The 23,747-nt window shown below is 37.6% G+C and overlaps 1 protein-coding gene across 1 annotated transcript in view; it reads right to left on the bottom strand.

The window, feature by feature from the left end:
- Positions 1-6,130: 6,130 nt before the first annotated feature.
- LOC125485047 (neuropilin and tolloid-like protein 2) overlaps positions 6,131-23,747 on the bottom strand; it is a 38,023-nt gene continuing 20,406 nt past the window's right edge. The window contains exons 3-5 of the mRNA XM_048605982.1: positions 20,264-20,492; positions 14,624-14,737; positions 6,131-7,227 (exon numbers count right to left, since the gene is read on the bottom strand). Of these exons, the coding sequence (XP_048461939.1) occupies positions 6,644-7,227; positions 14,624-14,737; positions 20,264-20,492 (927 nt within the window). The 3' untranslated portion in view covers positions 6,131-6,643. The remainder of the gene's footprint in view (positions 7,228-14,623; positions 14,738-20,263; positions 20,493-23,747) is intronic.

Here is a 23,747-nt window from a genome sequence, read left to right on the forward strand (position 1 = left end):
CTTTACGATTATGGTGTACTTGTATTTCAATGACCCTTTTGCTTGCTGCACCTTTACTAAAATCTCTCTGCCTCACCACAGTAATTTACATTCGTAGTCATTTATTGTCCTTCAGAATAATATCATGCCCAGTGCCTTATTATTAAAACAAACTACTTGCAATCGACATTTTGTGATGTATGTTGGTGATGTTAATCATTTGCTGAAATTGAAGTTGTAAAAGATCTTTTTACTTTCAAATGTAAATGACTGCTGTTCTTCAGAGCTAATTTAAATAAAAATTCCTCAAATCTTATTAGTATCTCCCTAATTAAATTGAGACACATGCATTCTTCCCAATTTCATCAACTTGAAGTATATCCCTGCTGTTTTATCACAAGATGCAGATCAAGGAAGTTAGCTTTGAACTCATCACACTCATTCCAAGTTGATGCAGATTACAGAGGTTTATAGCACTGGAAAAGGCCTTTTGGCCCATCAATTCTGCACCAGTCAAAATCAACCATTTCCATTCTAGCCCCATTTCCAGCACTTGTCCCATAGCTTTGTATGCCTTGGCATCTAAATATTTCTTAAACGTTATGAGGGTTTCTGCCTCTACCAACCTTACAGGCGAGTTCCAGATTCTCACCACCCTATAGGTGATAAAACCTTTCCTAACATCCACTCTAAACTTGCCCCTTATCTTAAATCAATGCCACCTGGTCATTGATCCCTCCACCAAGATACGACACAAGAGAGTTGTACTCAGTAACCTGTTACGTATAAACACAAGATGCAGAGCTGGATGAAGACAGCAGGCCAAGCAGCATCAGAGGAGCAGGAAAGCTGACTTCAGAAAATGCTCGACCACATCCTGAAGCAAACCAGGTGCGACAGCCACATTACCTTTCTTAGTACCTGCCTACAGAACCGGATCATCCCCAATGAACTACAGTCCACATTTAGGCCTTCCCAATTTGGCCCCAACCGCGACAATGTCTACATTCAGAACATTGAGATCCTTCAAAAACGTTTCTCCCTGCGACTCCTGAAACACACACTGCCAGCAGTGCACCGGCATCTTCCTCTGATGCTGCTTGGCCTGCTGTGTTCATCCAGCTCTGCGCCCTATTATCTCAGATTCTCCAGCATCTGCAGTTCCTACTATCCCATGTATAAACACAAAGTGTTTTATAGCATTGAAAAGAGTGAGAGAGCTTTACTCTAGCATAAGGATAAATTAGAGATGGAAGAGGCCAAAAAAGTGACAACCTAGTAAAAGAGAGTATGTGTGGTTACCCACAGCATGGAGCAAAGAAATCTAAAACTACTAGCAGTGGTAGTAAAGCATAACATAAAACACTTCCTTTTTTACATAGGCAAGTATCAACAAAAATGTTTTCCATTAATACGTATCAGGAGATATTTATATGTGTGCAACCTTATGTGTAGATGTTTTCTAATCAACCTGTTCAGAGATGTTATTACACACCTCTGGAGCAGGTGGAACTTGTATTGAGAAAGTGCTACATTGTCAGAGGTGCCATCTGCTGGATGAGACACTGTACCTGTGTTTTCAGAAGTATGTCAACTGTTCCCAGGCACTACTCCAAGAGTTGTTGTGAGTTTTCCTGGTAGTTATTTATCTTTCAATAATCACTATCAAAAATTGGTTGTTCTTTGCTGTTTGTGGGACCTTGCCATGCATAAATTCACTGCCACATTAGTCTATAAAACAACAGTGGTTTCTCTTCAAAAAAAACTGTGAAGCTTTTTGGGACATCGTGAGAGTTTGGGACACAGTATATAAGTAAATGCAGCATTTTTCTTTCTGAGTCTCATCATCTTTGTGCAATTAAGTGCACATTACTGAGAGGCAAATAATTCAGTATTTTTTGCATACCATATTCCCCTAGAAGTCTTCTGCAAAGTACAAGAAAAAGAACAAGATTATTACCTGACATTGATAGATTATGTGCTAAATAAAATTAAAAACAAACAAAATTAGGTAGAAAAGGAAATGGTTACAGCTTTTGAACCATGAAATTAAAATTGATTTCCTCCTTGATGCCCCTCTGGAATTCTATAATACCAATGAAAGTTGTATCATAAGGTGCACTTCAATGGGACAATTTATATTTATGTCAACACAAAGCATCAGTTGGCATTCGAGTAGAATAATGCCAAATATCCTGCCCAGATTCCTGTACCTGTTCTTCATAAGGTGTATAAATTATTATCTTAAATTCAGTCAAATCAAATTCTCTACATTTATACTGAATTTTTGTTTACAATCATTGAGAAATTATATGATGTTACATGGTGTTTTTAAAACATGTTGTCAGTTAGCTATCAAATAAAAGTAACACAGGTGTAATTTTCTGGGTAATGTGGTAGGAGCAGATGAAATCTGATGAGTTCAGTCAATTTTGTACTGACCTGTTAACTCATGAATGACGTATATAAATGAGTTTAGTCCACAAGTAAAAATACTCTATTTTTCATATCTAGGCAATATAACGTCCATTTATATCAGAGGGTTTATTGTTATTTTTAAACACTTTTCACAAAGTATTATTATTCTATTTTTGATTAGCTATAATGGAAATGTGGTGGAGGCAGGTTCCATTGAGCCATTTGAGTTAACCTTTGATGATTATTTAGATAGAAATGGTATGTAGGAATTTGAGGAAAAGACAGTAAATTGGCAGTACGTAATAGAGTCAGTGCAGGCATGATGGGCCGAATGGTCAACTTCTGTGCTGTAACACTGTGATTCTGTGAGAACTGAAAAAGGAAACAGCAGCCTTTAATTTTGCTTTATATTACATCTTTTAGTCGATTACATTTTTGTAAAGAGCCTTATGATGTATATCTGTTGTGTAAATGCATGTTGCTGTTAGTCATGTTTTTTATTCTCCTTCTGAGCTCTTCTCTCTTCCCAGAGAGATTCACCACTTTGAAAATCCATTTATTAGAGACTATTATTTCAAATGGCTATCAGTAGAATTCTGACGATGAACGAGTTATCATTGACACCAATTTAAAATTCTTTATTAATCATCCATCACAAAATATAACTATGCAGTTCAAGTTAAGGATCCTAGCATGAGTCAATTAAATTTTGTCACTTGCAGCCTTCATTATGCAAGATAGTGTTTACTGAGGTAAGTAATTGCACTTTCAGTAGTCCAAGTGTAAAGACAAGGCATTCTCCTTAATGGGTGTAATGTATAACGGAAAGGGAAATGTCTCTTGCATGAGACTTTGTAGACTCTCCATAAATGTAAAAATATCAATCCTTTGTCAGACTTCTGCATGGTGCATCTTTCAACTGTGCAGAGTTCCACAGGAGGCAGAGGTAAATCCAGGACTATTCCATTCCACATTTCATAAGAAATAATTTTGACAGGCTGTTATTTCCTTTCCTTGAGCAATGCACAACACACAGCCAAGAGAGCAGGTTCATAATTATGAGACAAAGTCATGAACTACCATGCCACAAAAAAGAACATTTATTCCTCAGAAATCTCATCCTGTTCAAAAATCCAAGAGAAAGATTTTTAACTTTTGGACTTCTGAAAAAAAATTAGGCCTCCTAATTTTCAGCAGACAGCTTGCTTTATCAATCTCTGTTCATCTTGTGCTCCATGTCATTATAAGTTATATGCATTTCTACAATGTTGGATACTTACCTGATGGCAGAAACAAACACATAAATGAGGTATGAGGTTTCTGCACCTCTTACTGGTATTTTCAACTTTCTCAGTTCTGGATTTTCCCATCCTAAAACTAGCTTGCAAACCCCAGTTGGGAGGGATGGTGTATCTAGTTTTAATTATAGGGATCCTCAGCTGCAGTCAGTTAACAATGGAGTTGGACATCTTAAAATACTATTTGGCTACACGTGCCTGATTCTGCAGTTGCAGCTGAGTGAAAAAACATCTGGCAAGTGTTTTTTTGTGTAGCTAAAATAAAATTTTACTTCAGTGTCAACTTTGTCTGATAGTATGAATGTGCTACTTGCTTTGCTATTGTGGTTGGGAAACCAGGAGCAAGAGCAGGAAGAGTTGGGAAGCTTTGCTCCACACGAGTTTATAGAACAAGTGTTGTTCCTCCAGTTTTGTGAGAATCAGTATATTCCAATGGCTCTGGCTCTTTACAAAGACTATTACAGAGCTATGTCACCAACTGCAGTGATAAATGATGCCTATCACCAGATTTATTCCCAGTAGTTCTGAAGGTGCTTGCATTTCCATATTTTGGGGATATTCAAGGTTTCAGGAGGTGAAATAACCAAGTTAATCAACTTGAGCACAAAACAACAAATTAAATGAGTGCACCCAAGATGGACATTGTAGCAAGCTCAAGGTCATTAGATTTGAAAGGGCTCCACTGTGGATATCAGCATCAATAACTACTACTGAGATAGTGTCACAGAGCAAAGTGGGTCAGACCATCGTAGACACAGTTTGAGTGATGATGGGAAGCAGGTGGGGGGATGCATATGCCTCTCCAATGGACACTCTGGCACTCAAACAGTCTGAACCTCAGCACTGCCATTGCTCTGCATGTGAAGATGTAATTGGATCATTTTGGTGCTCCAATGATTCAGTGGACATTGGACCATAAGCCTGATTAACGACAGACAGGGCTTCCATTGCAGTTGTCACCACATGCATAATAAGCAAGGGCCTCACTGCAGTGTACAAACAGATGATCCATAATGAAAACAGAAATAGCTGGAGAAACTCAGTCGATCTGGCATCATCTGTGGAGAGAAAGCAGTGTCAACATTTCTCGTCCAGTGACCTTTCATCAGAACTTAGATGGTCCATAATCGATTGAACTGTTTTGTTGTCATGTGCAAGGATTCCCCATGGATCAGAGATGGGCAACTCTATACTGTCTCTAGGGGAAGGAGCCCAACGTATCAATTGGTTACTGATGTCTTTCACAGACCTAGGTTTAGAAATTTTAATCTGTTTTGTCTACTGCAGGTCTAGGACATGTTTGCCTATGACAAACTCATTCCTGTATCATCCTTTCCCTCATCTACGTTGCTGTAGATTTGTGCTTGAGGATTCTTTGTGTATAATTTCCTGCAAACAGCTTGGATCAATGGCAGGTTGCTGTGGATGTCAAGAAGTTTAATGAAAACTCAAAATGGAGGATGGTCAGACACCAGATCAGATCTTCCAGAGTTGCCACCTGCCAATGTCTGGTCACGAAGAAAATGAGTTAGCACACGACCTGCTAAAGAGTTCTGAACATAGGCATGTCAAGGTAGCACAGTTTGAATGTTGCTTGAAAGAAGAAGCAGGCATGGCATAATGAGGAAAATAATTATGAAGAGATGTGTAATGTGAAAAGCCTGCAAAAAGAGATGCAGTGAAGTATGCTGCTGTGACTGGATGAGACTGATAGAAATTAGATTTCTAGGGTCACAGATGGTGAAGTGCTAATTGGACGGTAAATTGGTAGAACTGTAATCTGACCTTGGCAGCTCTGGTACATTTTTGATTTTCTTACAGCATTGTTCTGACTTCTCAATGTACTGCTGAGAACAGGCAGCCATCTATGTACAGCATTCTGGGCTGCTTGCATCGCACCTCACTCCTTTTATCCAGAAACAGGGTTTGATTTTTCCAAATGTTCTACTTTACAATGACCTTCAGAGAATTGACTTAACGCTTTGGGAGCTTAGTAGCCTACACTGAGAATATATTTTCGAAGTTTAAATGTGCTCATGTAACAAAGAAGTGCAGATTGCCTTTAAATTGAATGAATCCTGTTTAAAAATTTATTGTGCACACAACCTGCATCCCAGTCGCACCATTCCCATGAGGTGTAAACCTGAAATGATCCATGCCTCCCACCCACATTATTATTGAGTATCTCACTTCCCATCATTTTAGGATTAAGACATCTTTTTGCCCCCTTCCAATGTCAGGATTCCATAGAGCTTTCAAAATTTAATTCCCATTTGTCAAAATAAGTCAAAATGACATAGTACATTGCAAAGACAGAATAATGTTCTGAATAATATATACAGAAAGAAATAATTACATCTCAAGAAGCTTTTTATTCGAACTAGCAAATACATAATCCTGTGAGTTCACTAATGGTAACTTTATTCATATTGATGACCTGATTTAAAATGTATGTTAGATTAACATGTAAAAAACAGGCCATAACAAGTAGAAAATGCTGTCATTCAAAACCATAGCCTAGCAGAGTTAAAAATTCATACTTTAAGTAAAAGAAAAGATGTTTAAAAATACTTATGTAATTGTGGTGCTGTTTCTCATCTGTTATATTTCAGCTAAGAGGCTTCTCTCCAGTGGATTGGAGCAATTAATGTGATAAGAGCAGGAGACTGAAGAATTATACCGTTAGCATATTTACAGTAAGTAATTATCAACCAATAATATATTCAGAACACAGAGCCTGTTATTAAGAATTGTCATCAACAGTTTGTCTCACTGAAATCGTCAATCTGAGGGGTCAAGGAAAACTGACCCCAGTTCCATATGTTTTGCTACTGTGCTGATTATCAGAATATATTAAAATGCCAAAGGAAATGCCAAATTGCCAATACCGTTTCTACAAGAGAAAGAGACCAAAAGGTAATGCTCAGTAACAGCACAGCAATTCCACTTCAGAAGTCAATGGACATTGAACGTTGCACAGTGTCATTTCTGCCACGTACATAGATTTCAGGAGGAATCTCCTCCATCACTCTGTCTTCTATGACCCGTTCTGGACTGTCTTGTGAGTGCTTCAAAGTATAGCAGCTTTTCTTGAAGGTGCTATTAAATGTTTTCATTGGCTGTGGCTGAGAGAAATCATTCCGAAATGGAAGATCCATTGTGCTTAGATTAGTCCTGCTGTGCTTTATGCTTGGAGGTTGTGAGCCACAGTGATGATCGTGGATGCATCTGGAGGCATTGGATGAGGAGCGCCTGAGTTTATGGTAATTCTCAAAGTCTTCAGACAAATCAGCCAAATCTGCTGTTATTTCTTTATCCCTTAGGGAAAACAGTTCATAATGAGGTGGATCAAATACTTCTTGAAATCCTGATTTGTTGAATGCTGCTTTGCGAGCCAAAACCTTTTTGCGAGGTTGTTTTACTTGCACCAGTACAGAAATGACAAGAAGAACTAAAACAATTCCAGATGAAATACCAATGATTGTTCCATGGGTTTTGGTAATCTGGTGAAAGAGACCAGGCTTCTTCTTTTCTGCAAAAGTACAAATATCAAAAAATGTAAATACTAGCAATCTAAAAATAGTCATGCCAGTGCCACTTTGAACACACACGAACACACACACACACACAAAAATTGGTTTGAGAAAAACTAGAACAGATGGTCTTGTGGTGTCTCTACTTCTGGATCAGAAGGTCTGGGTTCAAGTCCTTGTTTAGGATATGTTGGCCATGATGGTGTATCTTATCGCGTCCAAATAGATTAAAAAACAGAACTAGAACAACTAATCTGGGGTAACCCATAGCTGAGTGCCTGGCCTGCATAGTGTTAGGCACAACCACTTTCTACTAGGTTCTCTGTTGTTTCAAATCAACACAGTATCATAATAAATTGTTTTAAAGAAAGGAGTCCCATATCTAAATTTTAAAATTTGCTAAGAATTTACAAGTGAATTCTGTTGATCTTATAAACCAGCCAGTCAGACATAATAACAACTTCAATGTAATGGGCCATCCTTCTATAATAACATCTCTTCATTATTTCTAATTTACTTAATTTGCAACCCAAAAGGCAATATGAAAGTACGCTAATGATCCCTTTGGGGACTTGGGCAAATGAATTTTTTTTTTAATTAAAATGCATATGTTATTTCATAAACTGCTAAAAATTCTAATTCAATTATCTCATGGAATAATATCAGAGTTCTATAGGATTTCTAAAGTCTGTCATTCATTATCTTTAAGTCTAATTCTGTAATAGTTGCAAAGTAGCACTTAAGAGATAGTTAACGTAAAACACATTAAATGTTTTAAATTAAATTGCAAGCCTGGTTTCAACTTGAGGATTGCATTAAGTGAGCAGGGTGGGAGTACAAGCAGAATGATTTGTCCAATGTCAGCATCTTAAAATCCCAGGCTTCTGTCCGGTCTGCCCATTTTCACCAGACAATTTTCTATTGCGTGTTCATTTAAAGCAGGAATGCACCTCCTGAAATGATATGCCTGATTTTGCAGAGCTGGAATGGGGATGACTAAATTTAGAGCTCCTGTCAGGTTTACTGTTCTTCACTGATCATCCTTGTGGGGAAGGCAGGGTAAGAAGGGAATTTTTTCTCCACCCCACAAGCACCTGCAGGAACATAACCCAGGTAAATATCCAGCAGTTCTATTCAACTGCTCTGGAGAAGAGTCACTAGACTCGAAACATTAACTCTGCTTTCTCTGCACAGATGCTGCCAGACCTGCTGAGTTTCTCCAGCAATTTGTTTTTGTTTCAACTATCCAGCAGGGCTGGGTAGGCGTAGCTGAGAGGGTCGATGAAAGCATCACCACCTCCTGGGGATTCAGTTATTTCACAAGAACAGCAAGAGCACAGTTTGATTTCTCCCTCTCTCTGAACAACAACTGCTAACATTCCTTCCATCTCATCCCATCACTCTTACACAATCCCCGTTCTCTCATAAGATTCAGCACACAACCACAAGTGCTTGCTGCAAAAAACCTTCCTTTCTCATTACAAACATAATCAGACTTCCTTTGCTTTCTTTATGCTACACCCACAATACAATGGTGAGGTGAGGGTTAATTTGGGTTAATGAAATCAGAATATTTTCCATTTTTATCTTACGTAATTCATATATGCATCAAAAAGGGTATTGTTTACTTTATAGTTCACCAATAATGAATAGGATAGAATATCCTTTATTGTCACTTGCACTACAATACAGAAGTATAGGGGTACAGTGAAAAGTTGATGTAGTTTTAAATAATTTCAATGTTTCTACCTAATTGTATACGAGGACACTTAATTGATGGAAAATTCAACTCCATTGTTTATCTTGGATTTTATGAATAAGCCATAAAACTGTACATATAATGGACTATGCAGAATGATGGAAAATAATAATAGTTCTTTAGAAATAAATTCCATCCATTATTGGAAAAAGCATATAATTTATCCTGATTCACTTACTACGACACTGCTCCAGTTTATAAAGAGTCTTTAAGAAATCAAAGTAATTTTGAATCATATATTACCTGCACACTCCTGAAATAATCAGACAGTGAAAGCTCAAGAGAATGACTTAGTGCTTTTAGCTGGCACCCACTTAAATCATATGAGTTACAAGAATGTCTATGTCTTCTTAATTATTTAGTCAAAAACATAGGCACAATGAATGTTCTTAGGATGGTAGTTCAGTACAGCTTTTAAAGCTTTATGACAAGACCAGTCCCTTTAAAACAAGACATTATGTGGAGATGTAATGAACAGGGAAACTACATATTCACACCCTGCCAAAGGTATGGCGAGTTGAATGCTGGGTTTATTAATGATATAAAATGTACTCTTTCTAATGTTCATTCATTTATTCATGCTATATGTTAAAGAACACTGTGCGTCAAAATCTATCAAAACTGCATATTATGCCATTTTCAGTGTGCTCCTAGATGGTGATTACTGCCTACTGCAGCTAAAAGCTCTTGACTATGTATTAGACTGGTCATAGCATGATGGATAACAGATGGCTGTTAAATATTGGATGTTATTTTGGCAGGCACAACAGTATTAAAATGTTCTCTAATATACTTTTCATTGAAACAGAGGTCATATAGAGTACATAGAATGGGCAAGCACTTTATCCATTGAGTTAGAGTATAAAATATTTCAAAAATATATCACTATTTAGATAGACTGAAGACTAAGAGGAATAGATGGGAAAAGTACTTGTTGCACAGGGTTTAAAACTTCTGAGTATCACCAAGGGGAGTGGAGTTAGCATTCTATGGGACGGGTATTTACTGCAATTAAAATAAAATTAGAGTACTTTGTCTAGTTTTGGGCTCTATAACAAATAAAGAATATTGAAGCAAAAGGGAGGTTACAATTCAGATTCTCAAGGATGTTGCCGGTGATGAACAAATACAAACATGAAGAAAGGCTAGAAAAATTGGACCAGTTTGTTATCTCAGAGGAAATTAAAGGGTGACTCAGTAGAAGTAAAATTACAAAAGTGGATGAGAATCTGCAGATGGAGACAGACTGTTCCAATGAATGAAAGGAACAGAGAAAGGTGATTGTTATGAATATAGATATGAATAAATAAATGAGATTTAGGACAGAGCAAGAGAAAATTAGAGTGTACAGAGTCCATGGAAAGGACTAGTGGAATTAGTTATTGAAGCAGCAACAATGTGAGAAAGTTGCATTTGAAATAAAAGGATGTATAGAATAAATTAGGTCAGACTCAAAGAGAATAAAGACTGTTGTTTGAATAAATTGTGCCATCATGTTTAAAAGAATCTAGGGATGGGATTGCAGAGGCATTGCTATACAAATTTATTAATTTGTTTAAAAAGATTTAATGCTAAAAGACTGGTAGGTAGCTAATGTAATTCTTACACTTAACGAAGGTGATAGACAATGCCTGGGGAATTGTAGACTGCCTAGTGTAACATTGGTAGTCAGAAAATTTATGGATTCCCTACTAAAGTAGAGAATAGAATGACATCAAGAAATGACATATATAATGATTAATTAGCATTGATTTCAAAAGAAAGAATCCTCCTAACCAACAGTAATCAAATGTTTAAGGTTGGGATCAGACAGAGTAGACAATGATAACAAGATAGATGCAATTTATCTAGACTTTCAAAAGTCCTTCAACTATGTGCCCCATAATGGATTAATGAATAATTCAAAGAATGTGGAGTCAGGGGAACTAGTGACGGAATTGATTGCTAGCTGGCTTCAAGACAGAAAGTAGATTGTGGGTGTAAATGGGGAGCTATCAGAGTGGAGAAGGCAGGACAACAATCAGTACTGGGATCTCTGCTATTCATAACTTACATTAGAAATTTGGAGAAGGCATCAAAACAAAACTTTAACATTTGCAAATGACTCCAAATTTGGGGAGGTAGTGGGGGTGGGAGTGCAAATACCAAGAACTACAATAAATTACATAGGGCGTTAATAAATTTTGCAGAATAACAAATAATGGGCAAATGAAATTCAATGCAGACATAAGTGATGTGATACATTTTGGTGAAGATCACATTACTTACAAAGTGAGAGTCTGGGTAGAGGAACAAATAGATTTCCGAGTACAAACGCATCAGTTATTAAAAATTGCAAGGTTAGCAAGGACACAGGATAAAAAACAAAGTGTTAGGCTTTATTTCTAGAGGGAAAGAATCAAAAAGTAAAAAAAATTAAGCAAAATCTGCAAACGTTTTGTTAGATCATAGAGTATCACATGCCATATTATAAGAAAGGATATGGATGCCATCAATATAAAATAGTCATTAATAAATCCATAGCAAATTGAGAAGAAACTTCTTTTACTAAAGAGAAGTGAGAATGTGAAACTCACTACTTCAGAGGTAGTTGAGATAAAAAGTATAAATGCATTTAAAAAGGGAAGCTAGACGAACATGTTAGAAAGTATTTGAACGAAGATCTGAGGGTTACGATGATTTACTTGAGGAAAGATAGGAGGAGGCTCAAATGGTGCAAAAATGCTGGCATGGTCTACTTGGGCTGAATGGTCTGTTTCTGCAATGTTAGCAGTGATAAACAGCTTACAGAAGTAATTGATGGACAAGGAAAGAAAAAAAACATGAGAACTGATGTAGATGCAAACGCTTAGGTAGAGAAAAAGGAAGAATCAAAGGGTTAAAAGGATTAAAATTAGTTTTTCTCTCTATTCTTATCTCGTTCCTGAAGATGTGTTCTGATACCTTACATAATTGGTTGCAAGATGGCAAAAAGGGAATTAGGGATTGTTGATGCCAGGTTTCCATTTCTTTACTCTGCTCTGGGGATTTCTTTTCTCAGTGTGAAGTGAATTGTTTGCAGGTATAAGCAAAAGGTGAGCATGACTGAGGTAGGATGGGTTACCCCAGCTTCTTTTCTTTGAGGGTCATTTATAAGGACCCAACTGTTGACGTAAAGTTGCGCTCTAAGCTTCCATGCTCCGGGTGGGGTTGGGGACCTGGGTTCGATTCCACCCTCGAGTGACTGTCTGTGTGGAGGTTGCACATTCTCCCCGTGTCTGCTTTGGGTGCTCTGGTTTCCTAAAGGTATGCAGGTTAGGTGAATTGATCATGCTAAATTGCCCATACTATCCATGGATGTGCAAACTATGTGGATTTGCCATGGGAAATGCAGAGTTACAGGGATGGGTCTGGGTGGGATGTTCTTTGGAGGATCAGTATGGACTTGATAGGCCAAATGGCCTGCTTTGACATTGCAGGGATGCTATGATTCTATGTTAAGCAGGCAGCAAAGCCGGGGAGGCAAGCAAAGGTAAATGGAAGCTCTTCTTTTCATTTCCTCAGATATCTTTGACTCTGGAGGATTTTTGACTGCAGGTTTTGGAGAACAACTTGAAGATCTGGATGTAAATGGTCATTCCTGTTGCTCTAATACTACCAGATCTGCAGAAATGGCTGCATTCCTGATCCATTTCTAGGCACACAATATTGCTGGGTGGTAAATCTGCAATGAATGTACAATGATGATCTGAACTGCCAAATTCAGACAGGTTCAGATAATTGTAGGGGAGTTAGTTTGTTGAACCGTCTTCTGTGTGGAAATAAAAACCTTTTAACAGAAAATAAGTTCGTTTAGTTCAACAGTCTGTGTGCTATTTGGTTTTAAAATCTATCCATGAGCTGAAATTAAATTCAAAAACTGGTACTGATACAGCAACGTTTTACAATATACACAAACAATTTCTCTGGGCTGTTAAAACAGACCATTCAAAAGCTGCCTGCCAAGCATTCACAAATCAAATCTGGACAAACTGGTCTAGAGATCAGGAGGAACAGTTTTGGCAGTTTTAAATGGAAATGATCAGGCACTGGATCCAGTCTTTGAAAGCAATTTACTAAAGGATTTGGTGCATTTCGGTGTACATCATTTAATTATAACAGCTTTATTTCAAAGAGTCATTCTGTTTCCAGTTAATGATTCGATCTTCAAGAACAGATTTCATTTTAACTTCATAGTTCAAAGCATTACTAACGTAAGAATGGCAGAATTTTTTCTTTCCAAATGAACAGCAGCGTCAACATCAGTTGTTTTAATAAATACAAAAATAGCTGATATTGCTTCGCACCTATGGCAGTTGCTCCTGTAAGGTTAATACTTCAAAATTTAGATACAATAAATCATTATGATATGCATAATAAAAACCGAAAGAACTGCGGATGCTGTAAATCAGGAACAAAAACAAAGTTGCTGGACAAGCTCAGCAGGTCTGGCAGCATCTGTGAAGGAGAAAACAGAGTTAACCTTTCGGGTCCGGTGACCCTTCCTCAGAACTGATGGTGGCTGGGAAAACAGTCTGTCCAACTGTCTTTCTCTCTCTTTGGGCTCTATCCTATCGTTTACTCCCTACTCCACCCACCTCCCTTTTTTCTGCACATAAACTGACGTTTTCCCAGCCACCATCAGTTCTGAGGAAGGGTCACCGGACCCGAAAGGTTAACTCTGTTTTCTCCTTCACAGATGCTGCCAGACCTGCTGAGCTTTTCCAGCAATTTTGTTTTTCATTATGATATGCATATTGTTTACTTGCAGCTTTAGTGCCAAGTAGACCATGCTGTCATTTTTCTTGTATGTGCTTGTTAGATATAAGAATAATGCCAACCAAGGCTAGAACTCTAATCCACATCCATGGGAACAACACTTATAGGAACTAACAGGATGTTCAGGGTTCCCTAATGGTTTCCAGTAACCTCAAATGCAAGAGAATGTGGGAGTATACTGGGTAAGAATAAGATCAAACTTATCTTTTGATACCAACATTCCTCACACCTTGTTCAGGACCCTTGAATGTTGTGTTTGACAGGTACAGTTCTGACAAAGAAAGGAACAGATCTGTGGCAGGATGGCCTGTCTTATTCCTTTAATGGTTATGGTTAACGAAAGATGCACGAGTGCAGGGAAAGCCTGAATATTTTCATTATTGACCCAAAATTAAAATCAGTTTAACACTGGCTGTTACACCATTTGTAACTAACATGGGTGGATTAGGGTGGGAACAAATAGCAAGAAACATTAAACATTGGAATATTATCCAATTAATCTCAAACACAAGTTTCAATGAGCCAAAATATTGTCTCCTTCCTCAATAAGAAATACTTTCATTTCATTCTGGAAAATGAGTAAATCATATTTTATTGCATAGTAAAATAAGCTGCCTTGTATTAAATCAGGTTTCTATACTTGAGATGTGGTAATGTCAAAACTATGTCAGATCTGTTAGACTCTAAAACAATACTTAATGCAAACATTGACTGAAATTAATGTATTGATTTAGCCTAATAATACACTGTCTGAGAAAAATGGCTTTTTTCAAGTCTGATGAAGTAAAGGGCATTTTTCTCTCACAAATTCTTTAACAGTTCTGAGCAAACAATGGTACCTTTACAATGATTTTCATCCCATGGGTACACGCAGTTCTGCACTCCATTACAGACCAAAGAATTGTTGATGCACATGTCACTGTGGCAAAAGAATGTGTTGTCCTGGCAGGGAGCTTTGAGACAAAAGTTAGAGTCACCATAAATTATAGCACATATATTTCAAAAGCTTATACAAGATGTGATGTAGTACTATGTATGGCCATTCAACCATGAGCAACAAAACACAGTAAATGGGCATTTTGTAAAGGTCATGTCTTTGTTAGTTCAGCTTTGTCAGTTAGATAAATTGGCCATGGCTTCATTATTCACAGTAAAAGCATCAACTGAATCTCCCACACAAAATTAATTAATTCATCTAATTGGATTTATTGATTGTTAACTTGCATAAATTTGTAACACGATTCAATCATTAGCTTTAGAAACTTAAATATAGACAAGATGTATTGCTAGTTAATAGCATTCAGAAACAAAGGAATGGATCTGAAACCAACATAAAAAGGACTAGAGTGATATACTTTTGACATTTCTTATGATGGCTAACATTTTGTAAATCATGATCTAGTTTTTCATGGGGCTTCTTTGGGATTCTTGTGGTTCAACTATTTCAATATGAAACTCAAAGGACAGACAGAAAGATGTGTCACACTTCCAATATCTGAACGGGTTGCTTATTCTACAAGTAGTGAGTTGAAAGACTAAAAATGTGCATACAAATGACAAGGTGGTATATTTATGAGAATGGGAACTGCTCTGAATAATTTGTGATTGAAGCTCTGTTGAGGTCTGTTTTATAAATACAAGCACATTACTTACAGGATTTTTAGGATTATCTGTGTTCCTTATTTTTATTTTGTGTGCTTAATTTAGGAGTGAACTCAGATAAGTGACTGAAAAAGGAGGCATCATAACAAATTAAACCAACTAATAAACAGGTCAACTGGCATCAACTTCTACAGGTTATTGAAACTGGCAGAATTTTTATAGATTTTTTTCTGTATAGAGAATTTTATCAGTTCTTCACTTACCAGATGTAATCAATTTCCTACTGTTCACCAAGTCACTTTACACACCTTCCTGAAACTGGTACTAATTAAGCTATCTTTATTACAAAAAAACAACAACAACAATCAAAAATATAACTGAAAAGGACATACTTGTGCAGAGAAGCTGTTGTGCAGCTGTTGTTAAAATTAACTGTTTTTTAAAAATTTTAGATTGGAGGTCTGTCGCAAATCATCAATACCACAAACTATTTAAAATTAATTCTTGCTGCCATTGAGTAGCTCCCACAGAGCGGCACGGTGGCTCAGTGGTTAGCAGTGCTGCCTCACAGCACAAAGGATTCAGGTTCGATTACAGCCTTGGATGACTGTCTGTGTGGAGTTTGCACATTCTCCCAGCGCCTGTGTGGGCTTCTTAAGGGTGCTCCGGTTTCCAGTTAGTTGGATTGGCCATGCTAAGTTGCCTCATAGTGTCCAAGGATATGCAGGCTAGGTGGGCTAGCCATGGGAAATATGGGGTTTTGGGGATACAGTTGAGGGTGGAATCTGGGTGTTATGCTATTCAGAGGATTGGTGTGGACTCAATGAGCCGAATGTCAGGATTCTATGAGTGTACAAGAGGATTGTCCTGACTTACTTTCTGACCGGAAATTTAATGGTATTTGTTTGTTAATAATCCTCTTGCTTTCACAACAGGAGTTTTTTATAATAGCTGGTCAACTACTGAATTATTTCCATTTTGTTCTGTATATCTGCAAATATTTTTTAAAATTTCTCAAGGTAAATTTTATAAAGGAGAATCAAAAATGTATATAGGATCAAAACTAATAATATTCCTGGCAATTAGGAACAAGGATGTTTCATTGGCAATTTTCCAAAGCAATGTTATCCCCATTAATCAGTCAGTTAGTCTGTGTCTTTCCAGACACATGAATCCACTCTGAGAGGATGTGCAAATACATTGCTCTCCAACCTCTGCCAATCCATCCAATGGTCACATCTTAAAATATTGCACAGTATAATTTTCAAGGCTACTGTAGCGATTTTAACAAGATCAGCCAGGTGGACATCATGGAATATGAGTTCACTGATTTGGGCTGTTAATCTGGTCCAATCAGGGAACCCTGGCTGACAGATATAAACAGGAGTGTCAGACATCCTGTTCACTCTAAGAGCTGGCTCAGTGTCAAGGACTGTAAGTAAAGCTGGCTTGGTGATGGGACACCAACCTCTGTGAAGTTATTTCATCTACATTTTTGACTTTGGGTATTTAAATCCTGTGGCTGTGTAAAAATATTGTTTTAGTTTTTAAACAAATGCTTTCCTTGGTGGATATATTACCAGGAATGACAATAAGCAAACAGTGGCAGACATTTAAGGAAGTAATTCAAGACTGTCAGCAAAAATACATCCCAGTAAAAGGGAAAAATTCTAAGAGAGGGATAAACCAACCATGGCTAATCAAGAAAGTTACAGGAATTTAAGTTGAAAGAAAAAGAATACAAGGAGGCCAAAGTCAATGAACACTGGGATAAATTCAGACCCAGCAAAGGAGGAATAAAGGTAATAAAGACAGAAAAAATAAACTATGACAGCAAACTATTGAGGAATATAAAAACAGACATTAATAGCTTTTTTAATTATATAAAAAGGAAGAGAGAGGTCACAGTATGCATAGGCCCCTTATAAAATGAATCTGGGGAGATGGTTTTGAGGAACAAGGAAATGGCAGAGGAGTTAAACAAATATTTTGCATCAGTCTTTACGATGAAAGATACTTTGAACTTTCCATCGGCACTAAAGAATGCAGGGGAGGAATTATAGTCAATCACCATCAATAAAGATATAGTAATGGGGCTAAAGGCAGTTAAGTCCCATATTGGCACTTCACCAAGATTTTCCCTATCACCTCTACTTCTTGCCTTCAAACAACTGCCAAACCTTAAACAGACTATTGTTTGCAGCAAACTACCCAGCCTTCAGGACAACATCGACCACAACACCGTACAACCCTGCCATGGGAAGACATGTCAGATCATCAACTTGGATACTACCATCACATGGTAACACCACCCACTACGTTCACAGCAGATACTCATGTGACTTGGCCAATGTTGTCTATCGCATCAATGCAGGCAAGGATGTCCCAAGGTATGGTATGTTGATGAGACCATGCAGACGTTACGACAATGGATGAATGGACACTGTAAAACAATCGCCAAACAGGAATGTTCCCTCCCAGTTGGGGAACACTTCAGCGGTCACGGGCATTCAGCCTGCGATCTTCGGGTAAGCGCCCTCCAAGGCAGACTCCGAGATATGCAATAACGCAGAATCGCCGAGCAGAGGCTGATAGCCAAGTTTCGTACCCATGAACATGGTCTCAATCATGACCTTGGGTTCATGTCGTGCTACATGTGACTCCACCTCACTGTTCTGTATCTGTAAAATCTTCCATACTTTCCTGTTTGGGCAGCATCATCTTTTGTTAAATTGTTATGATCTCTATACCTTAATTAGTTTGTACAGTTTTGAATTACTTTTTACACTCTCACACACACATTCTTTTACACACACAGCCACATCAAACATATTCACACAGACTCTCTCTCACACACTCACTCTCTCAAGCACACACACACACACACATACACTTACTCTCTCGTTCTCCCTCTCTCTCTCTCACACATTCACACATACACACACACACACACACACACACACAAATCTATGGGTAAATCAATTCATCCAAGACCTTTGTTTATTTGCAGATACATTCTATTTTGTTTGAAAAACACATGATTTGTAGTCACAGTTAGTCAATGTGGCATCTTATAACTTCCAGTTTTTGGAATAAAACCAGCCTGATTTCAGGTTAAAACCCTGAGACAGATTCTGTACAAAGCCTCCCATCTATATTTCAGTGTCTGATCTGAGATGTCACCTTTTGTATATTCCTATTGCTCTGCCTGATTGTCATGACTGCACAGCACTGGCATTGATTTTATAAACACTTTACACACCATCTAACTGTCTTGGTCACCTGCAGAGATTTATTATCTGACACTCTACTCATACCAGTAATATGATCTTTTGATCTCTCTGCCTATAAACTCTGTCTGTGTGCTGTGCTCTTTCACTGCACCTGACAAAGGGGCTGCACTCTGAAATCTTGTGTGATTCTAAATAAACCCGTTGGACTATAATCTGGTGTTGTGTGACTTCTGACTTTGTCCACCAAGTCCAACACCAGCATCTCCACAGAATGGTTTTGTGAAAGGGAAATCGTGTCTGACTAATTTAGAGTTTTTCGAGGAAGTGTCAACCAGAGTGGTTAGAGGGGAACCAGTAGATGAGTTGTATTTTGAATTTTAGAAGGCATTCGACACGGTACGTCACGAAAGATTAAGTTATAAGAGCCCACAGTGTTGGAGTTAGGATTTAGCGTCGCTAGCGATTGGCTCATGGGCAGGAAACAGCGAGCGGAGTTAAGGAATTCTGTTTTAGGTTAGTGATCTGTGACTAGTAGGGTTCACAGGGATCAGTGGAGGGACCACAACTGGTTACAATACAAATTAATGACTTGGAGGAAAGAAGTGAATGTGCAGTATCCAGATTTGTAGGTCACAAAAATAGGTGGAAAGGCAGGTTGGTGAGAGGGATACACACAGTTTACAGAGAGATGTTGATAAGTTAAGTAAGTGGGCAAAAAGTTGATAAGTATGGGGTATAATGTGGGAAAATATGAAGTTATTCATTTTGGAAGAGAGAACAAAAGAACAGAGTATTATTTAAATGGAGAAAAAACTTTGGAAAGCTGCATCACAAAGGGACTTGGTGGCACCTGTGCATGAAACACAGAAAGCTAGCACATAAGTGCAGCAGGTGATCAGGCTGTCTAATGGAATGTTGGCCCTTTTATCAAGGGGGTTGGAGTATAAGAGTAGGGAAGTCTTACTACAAATATACAAGGTGCTGGTGAGATCACATCTGGAGTCTTGTGAGCAGTTTTGGACCCCTTATTTAAGGAAAGATATTATTTAGTTGGAGGCACTTTAGAGAAGGTTCACGAGATGATCCCTGGTATGGAGGGATTGTCTTCTGAGCAAAGGCTAAACAGATTGGGACTCTACTCACAGAAGTTTAGAAGAATAAGAGGTGATCTCATTGAAATATACAAGAATCTTAAGGGGCTTGAGAGGGTAAATGCAGAGAGGATGTTTCCCCTGATGGGAGTCTAGGACCAGAGGGCAAAGTCACAGAATAAACATGTACCAATTTAAGACTGAGATGAGGAGGAATTTCTTCTGTCACCGGGTTCAGAGTGTTTGGAACTCCTTTGCACAGACAGCTGTGTGGCCAGAATCCTTGTGCACATTTAAGGCTGAGATAGGTAGATTCTTGATCAGTAGGGGAACCAAAGGATATGGACAAAAGGCAGGAAAGTGGACACAAGGAATGTCAGATTAGTCATGATCCTATTGAATGGCAGAGCAGGCTCTAGAGGCTGAATGACCTACTTCTGTTCCTATTTCTTATGGTTTCATGGTCTCCGAAGCAGTTATTTAAATGAAATACACAAGTAACAGATTAAAACATTATTAGAACACAAAATGTTTATGAGCTATGGTCACTTACGATCCACAAACGAAGTAAAAAGCATTCGGAACGTGCTGAGCTTGCTGCCCTCATCAGCCCACATACGAACCACTCCAACTCCAGTTTGCAGCATTACATCATTAGCTATTGTGCTACAAAATTTTGCCTTTAGGTTTTCAATTGCACTGCTTCCATCGTAGACAGCAACAAAATTCCTCTTGCATTCATTAGAGTGATCCATTTGATAGTCCAGAAAGCGTAAATAAATCTATTGAACAGAAACACATCGAGGTCCATTGACAGTGTTTCATAGATGTATTTGTTTATTCGTTACAGTCCATACAAGATGATTGCTGCAAATCCTCAAGCTTGGTAATCAAGAAAGAACATTCATTCTTTCTGAAAAACCATCTGAATTCAGTCTCCAAGAGCTTATTTAACTCATGAAATCATCAATTTATAATAATTTATTTTAGATTTTCTTGTTTTTATTCTGAATATCAGGCATTGCAGCCCATACTCATCAATGTGACCTTAACAGGGCTGAATAAACAGTTTTTTCAATAAAGTGTCAGAACCAAGTTATTGTACATCTGAGACAATAAATTTACCTCTATTCCTTTGCACTTTTTTGTGAATAATGCGTATGTACCAATGTAACAACTCAAATTTTCACAACAACTCTTCTTAATCCCTTTAAATGTGACATTATATTGAACTTCAGGAGCTTTCACACTGAAATATTGATAATGATAATTTAAAATTAGAGCATAGAACCCGTACTTAGTGACTGACTCTGATTACAAGTCTATCTTCAGATGGTGGATTTACATTGATCATTTATGTTAATTACATCATAAATACAGTTACAGCTTGCACTGTATTTTATGCCTTACAGATATTGCCACTGCAAACTCTTTCTCAGATATGGCAACAACAGGGTCTTCTTTTCAAAAGGTTGTTAAATGCAAATTAATTCAAAGTAGATTATTTTATATAGTCACTGAATGTTTAGCTAGATATGTTCAATTAATATCATGGTGTATTCTGTACGTGTTTACATTGAAGCCAGATTGTTAGCATAATGCTCTTTGACTAACATTTGCCTTGCTATCAATTGAGGTGACTCGAAAATCTTTGTTGGCTCACGTGCACATTTTGACCAGGCCATACAATGATTTACGCCTATAAATAACGCACAACAATAGGGTCCTTTATCGAGGAAGTTCGAATGCAACTCTCAAAAGTAAAAGGATGGTGTACTGTCCTATTGAAGTTTGCAGCTTTAATCAAACATTTGTTATTAGATTACTGAATCATTGTACCCAACTTTCAGAATTACATGTAACACAAACTGTACGTGATGTGCTTTGGATTCTAAAGACTGTGTTATAATAAGGCTGAACTGTTGTAGTGTCTATGACTCTGTAAACAGCAGATATATGTGCCTGTGAGCCAAACCAATGAGTGAAACAAGAGTCAACTAAGCAGGGCTGAAAACAAATTTATCTTTGTTCCATTTCTATAGATCAGAAATTACAAAGATGCAGTAACATAATTACTTTTAATTGTATGTTAATTGGGGAACATTACTTAAAGTACCACTGTCTTTGAGTCTTACCTGATGTTAATCTGTATAATAGTGACTCCACCGCTCAGTGCTGAGTTGCTGGTATTATTAATTGTTCAATACTAAATCTGAATGAAATAGTTTGTACTCTTGGGATTACAGTGGCACTGGATAGTGAATGGAATTTTATTTATCATAAATCATGAGCATGCATGGATATAATTTTTATGATATTTTAAAATAAAACTGTTCAAAATTAATAGCAATTTAAACTGCTTATGAATTATTTTGTAGTGCAGGAGAGGACAGACATATCTGAAAGACATTTTGAAAAGTAATTTGTTAAGTAAGCCATGGAAGAAAATAAACTGAACAAAAATTTTAATCACTTATGAAGAAAGTAGTTAAATGTCAAGTGGCAGTTTACTTGCAGATTTCAATTTCTTTGCCTAGCAGCAATTCATATTAATCATAATTCAATAAAAACAAATGACTTTTGGTAAAGAAAAGGAATTGGCATATTTAAGCCCATTTCAAATCAAAGTCATAGGTGTTTAGTTGCTAATAGAAATAAATCAGGTGAAAGATTTCTCTCCAAAATCGTTATTCCTAATGTTACTTATACCCTAACTAAATACTGTTACCATTGAGAACATTCTTGAAACTAACACAATGGGCTTATTTTAACATGGACACCCTATTACATCACAGATGGTGTAGCTTCTTTATGATTAAATTGTGAAATGTATAGCTATATTTGTATCTGTGAAATTAAATAATTTATTTCCACATTTTTACGAAATGGAAAGTTTACAACTATGTTTGAAACTTTATTATACCAAAAAAAAGCACAAAACATTCACTTAATTCAAAGTCATTCTGATGGAACATATATGAATACAATGTTACAATAATACCACAAAACCATGTTGCTACACCAGGAGACAATGACAAGAAAAATCTCCCACTTATTGCTTAGGGTTTATTAAAATAAAATTAACAACTCGCAAACTAAATTTTAATAGCTATTTCATTAATATAGTTTTTTTCCAGAAGGTACCTTACAACAGGACACCCATCTGACTACGCCCAAGGAGTTGAGTAAAGTAGACTTTGTTCAAACACTGGAAGATGCACAATGATGAAGCAGGGGGAAGAGACCCTGTTAGAACTGGAAGGCAATTTGGACTTTAAACATGAGACGAATATCTCTGCAGAGAGTGCAGTCTAAATGTATAAACACAGTATTGAATTTTCAGTTGTGTGAAGAGATTACTAAGGAATACCTTTTCTATGCCTTAGTTGCCTGAAAAGAAATATTTAGTCCAGGCTTATTTCCATAGAATCATAGACTCCCTACAGTGTGGAAACAAGCCATTTGGCCCACAAGTTCATACTAACCCTCTGAAGAGTATCCCACCCAGACCCATTCCCCTACCCTGCAATTCCCATGCCTAACACACCTAACCTACACATGCCTGAACATTATGAGCAATTTAGCATGGCCAATTCTTTGGGCACATGCACATCTTTGGGCTGTGGGAGGAAACCGGAGCACCCGGTGGAAACCCACGCAGACATGGGGAGAACGTGCAAGCTCCACACATACAGTCACCCGAGGGTGGAATCGAACCCTGGTCCCTGGCACTGTGAGGTTACCACAGAGCCACCCTGCTGCCCTTAATGAGCTTGTTATGGTGAAATTTAAAAACATGGAAACTTATTGTGTGGCTCCTTGAGTCAGTTGTGGGCAAATCATCTGTGTTTAAAAAATTTTCAGTCTCTACTGGGAGCACAACACTATTAAAAATCTGCCTGTTGTAATGAATTGTAATAGTTATTTTACTTTTAACAAAGTACTGGCCAAATGAAGAGAGATAACAAGGTGTAGAGCTGGATGAACACAGCAGGCCAAGCAGCATCAGAGGAGCAGGAAGGCTGACGTTTTGGGGC

Source organism: Rhincodon typus, chromosome 15 (assembly GCF_021869965.1).
Source record: "Rhincodon typus isolate 14 chromosome 15, sRhiTyp1.1, whole genome shotgun sequence".
NCBI classification, from domain to species: domain Eukaryota; kingdom Metazoa; phylum Chordata; class Chondrichthyes; order Orectolobiformes; family Rhincodontidae; genus Rhincodon; species Rhincodon typus.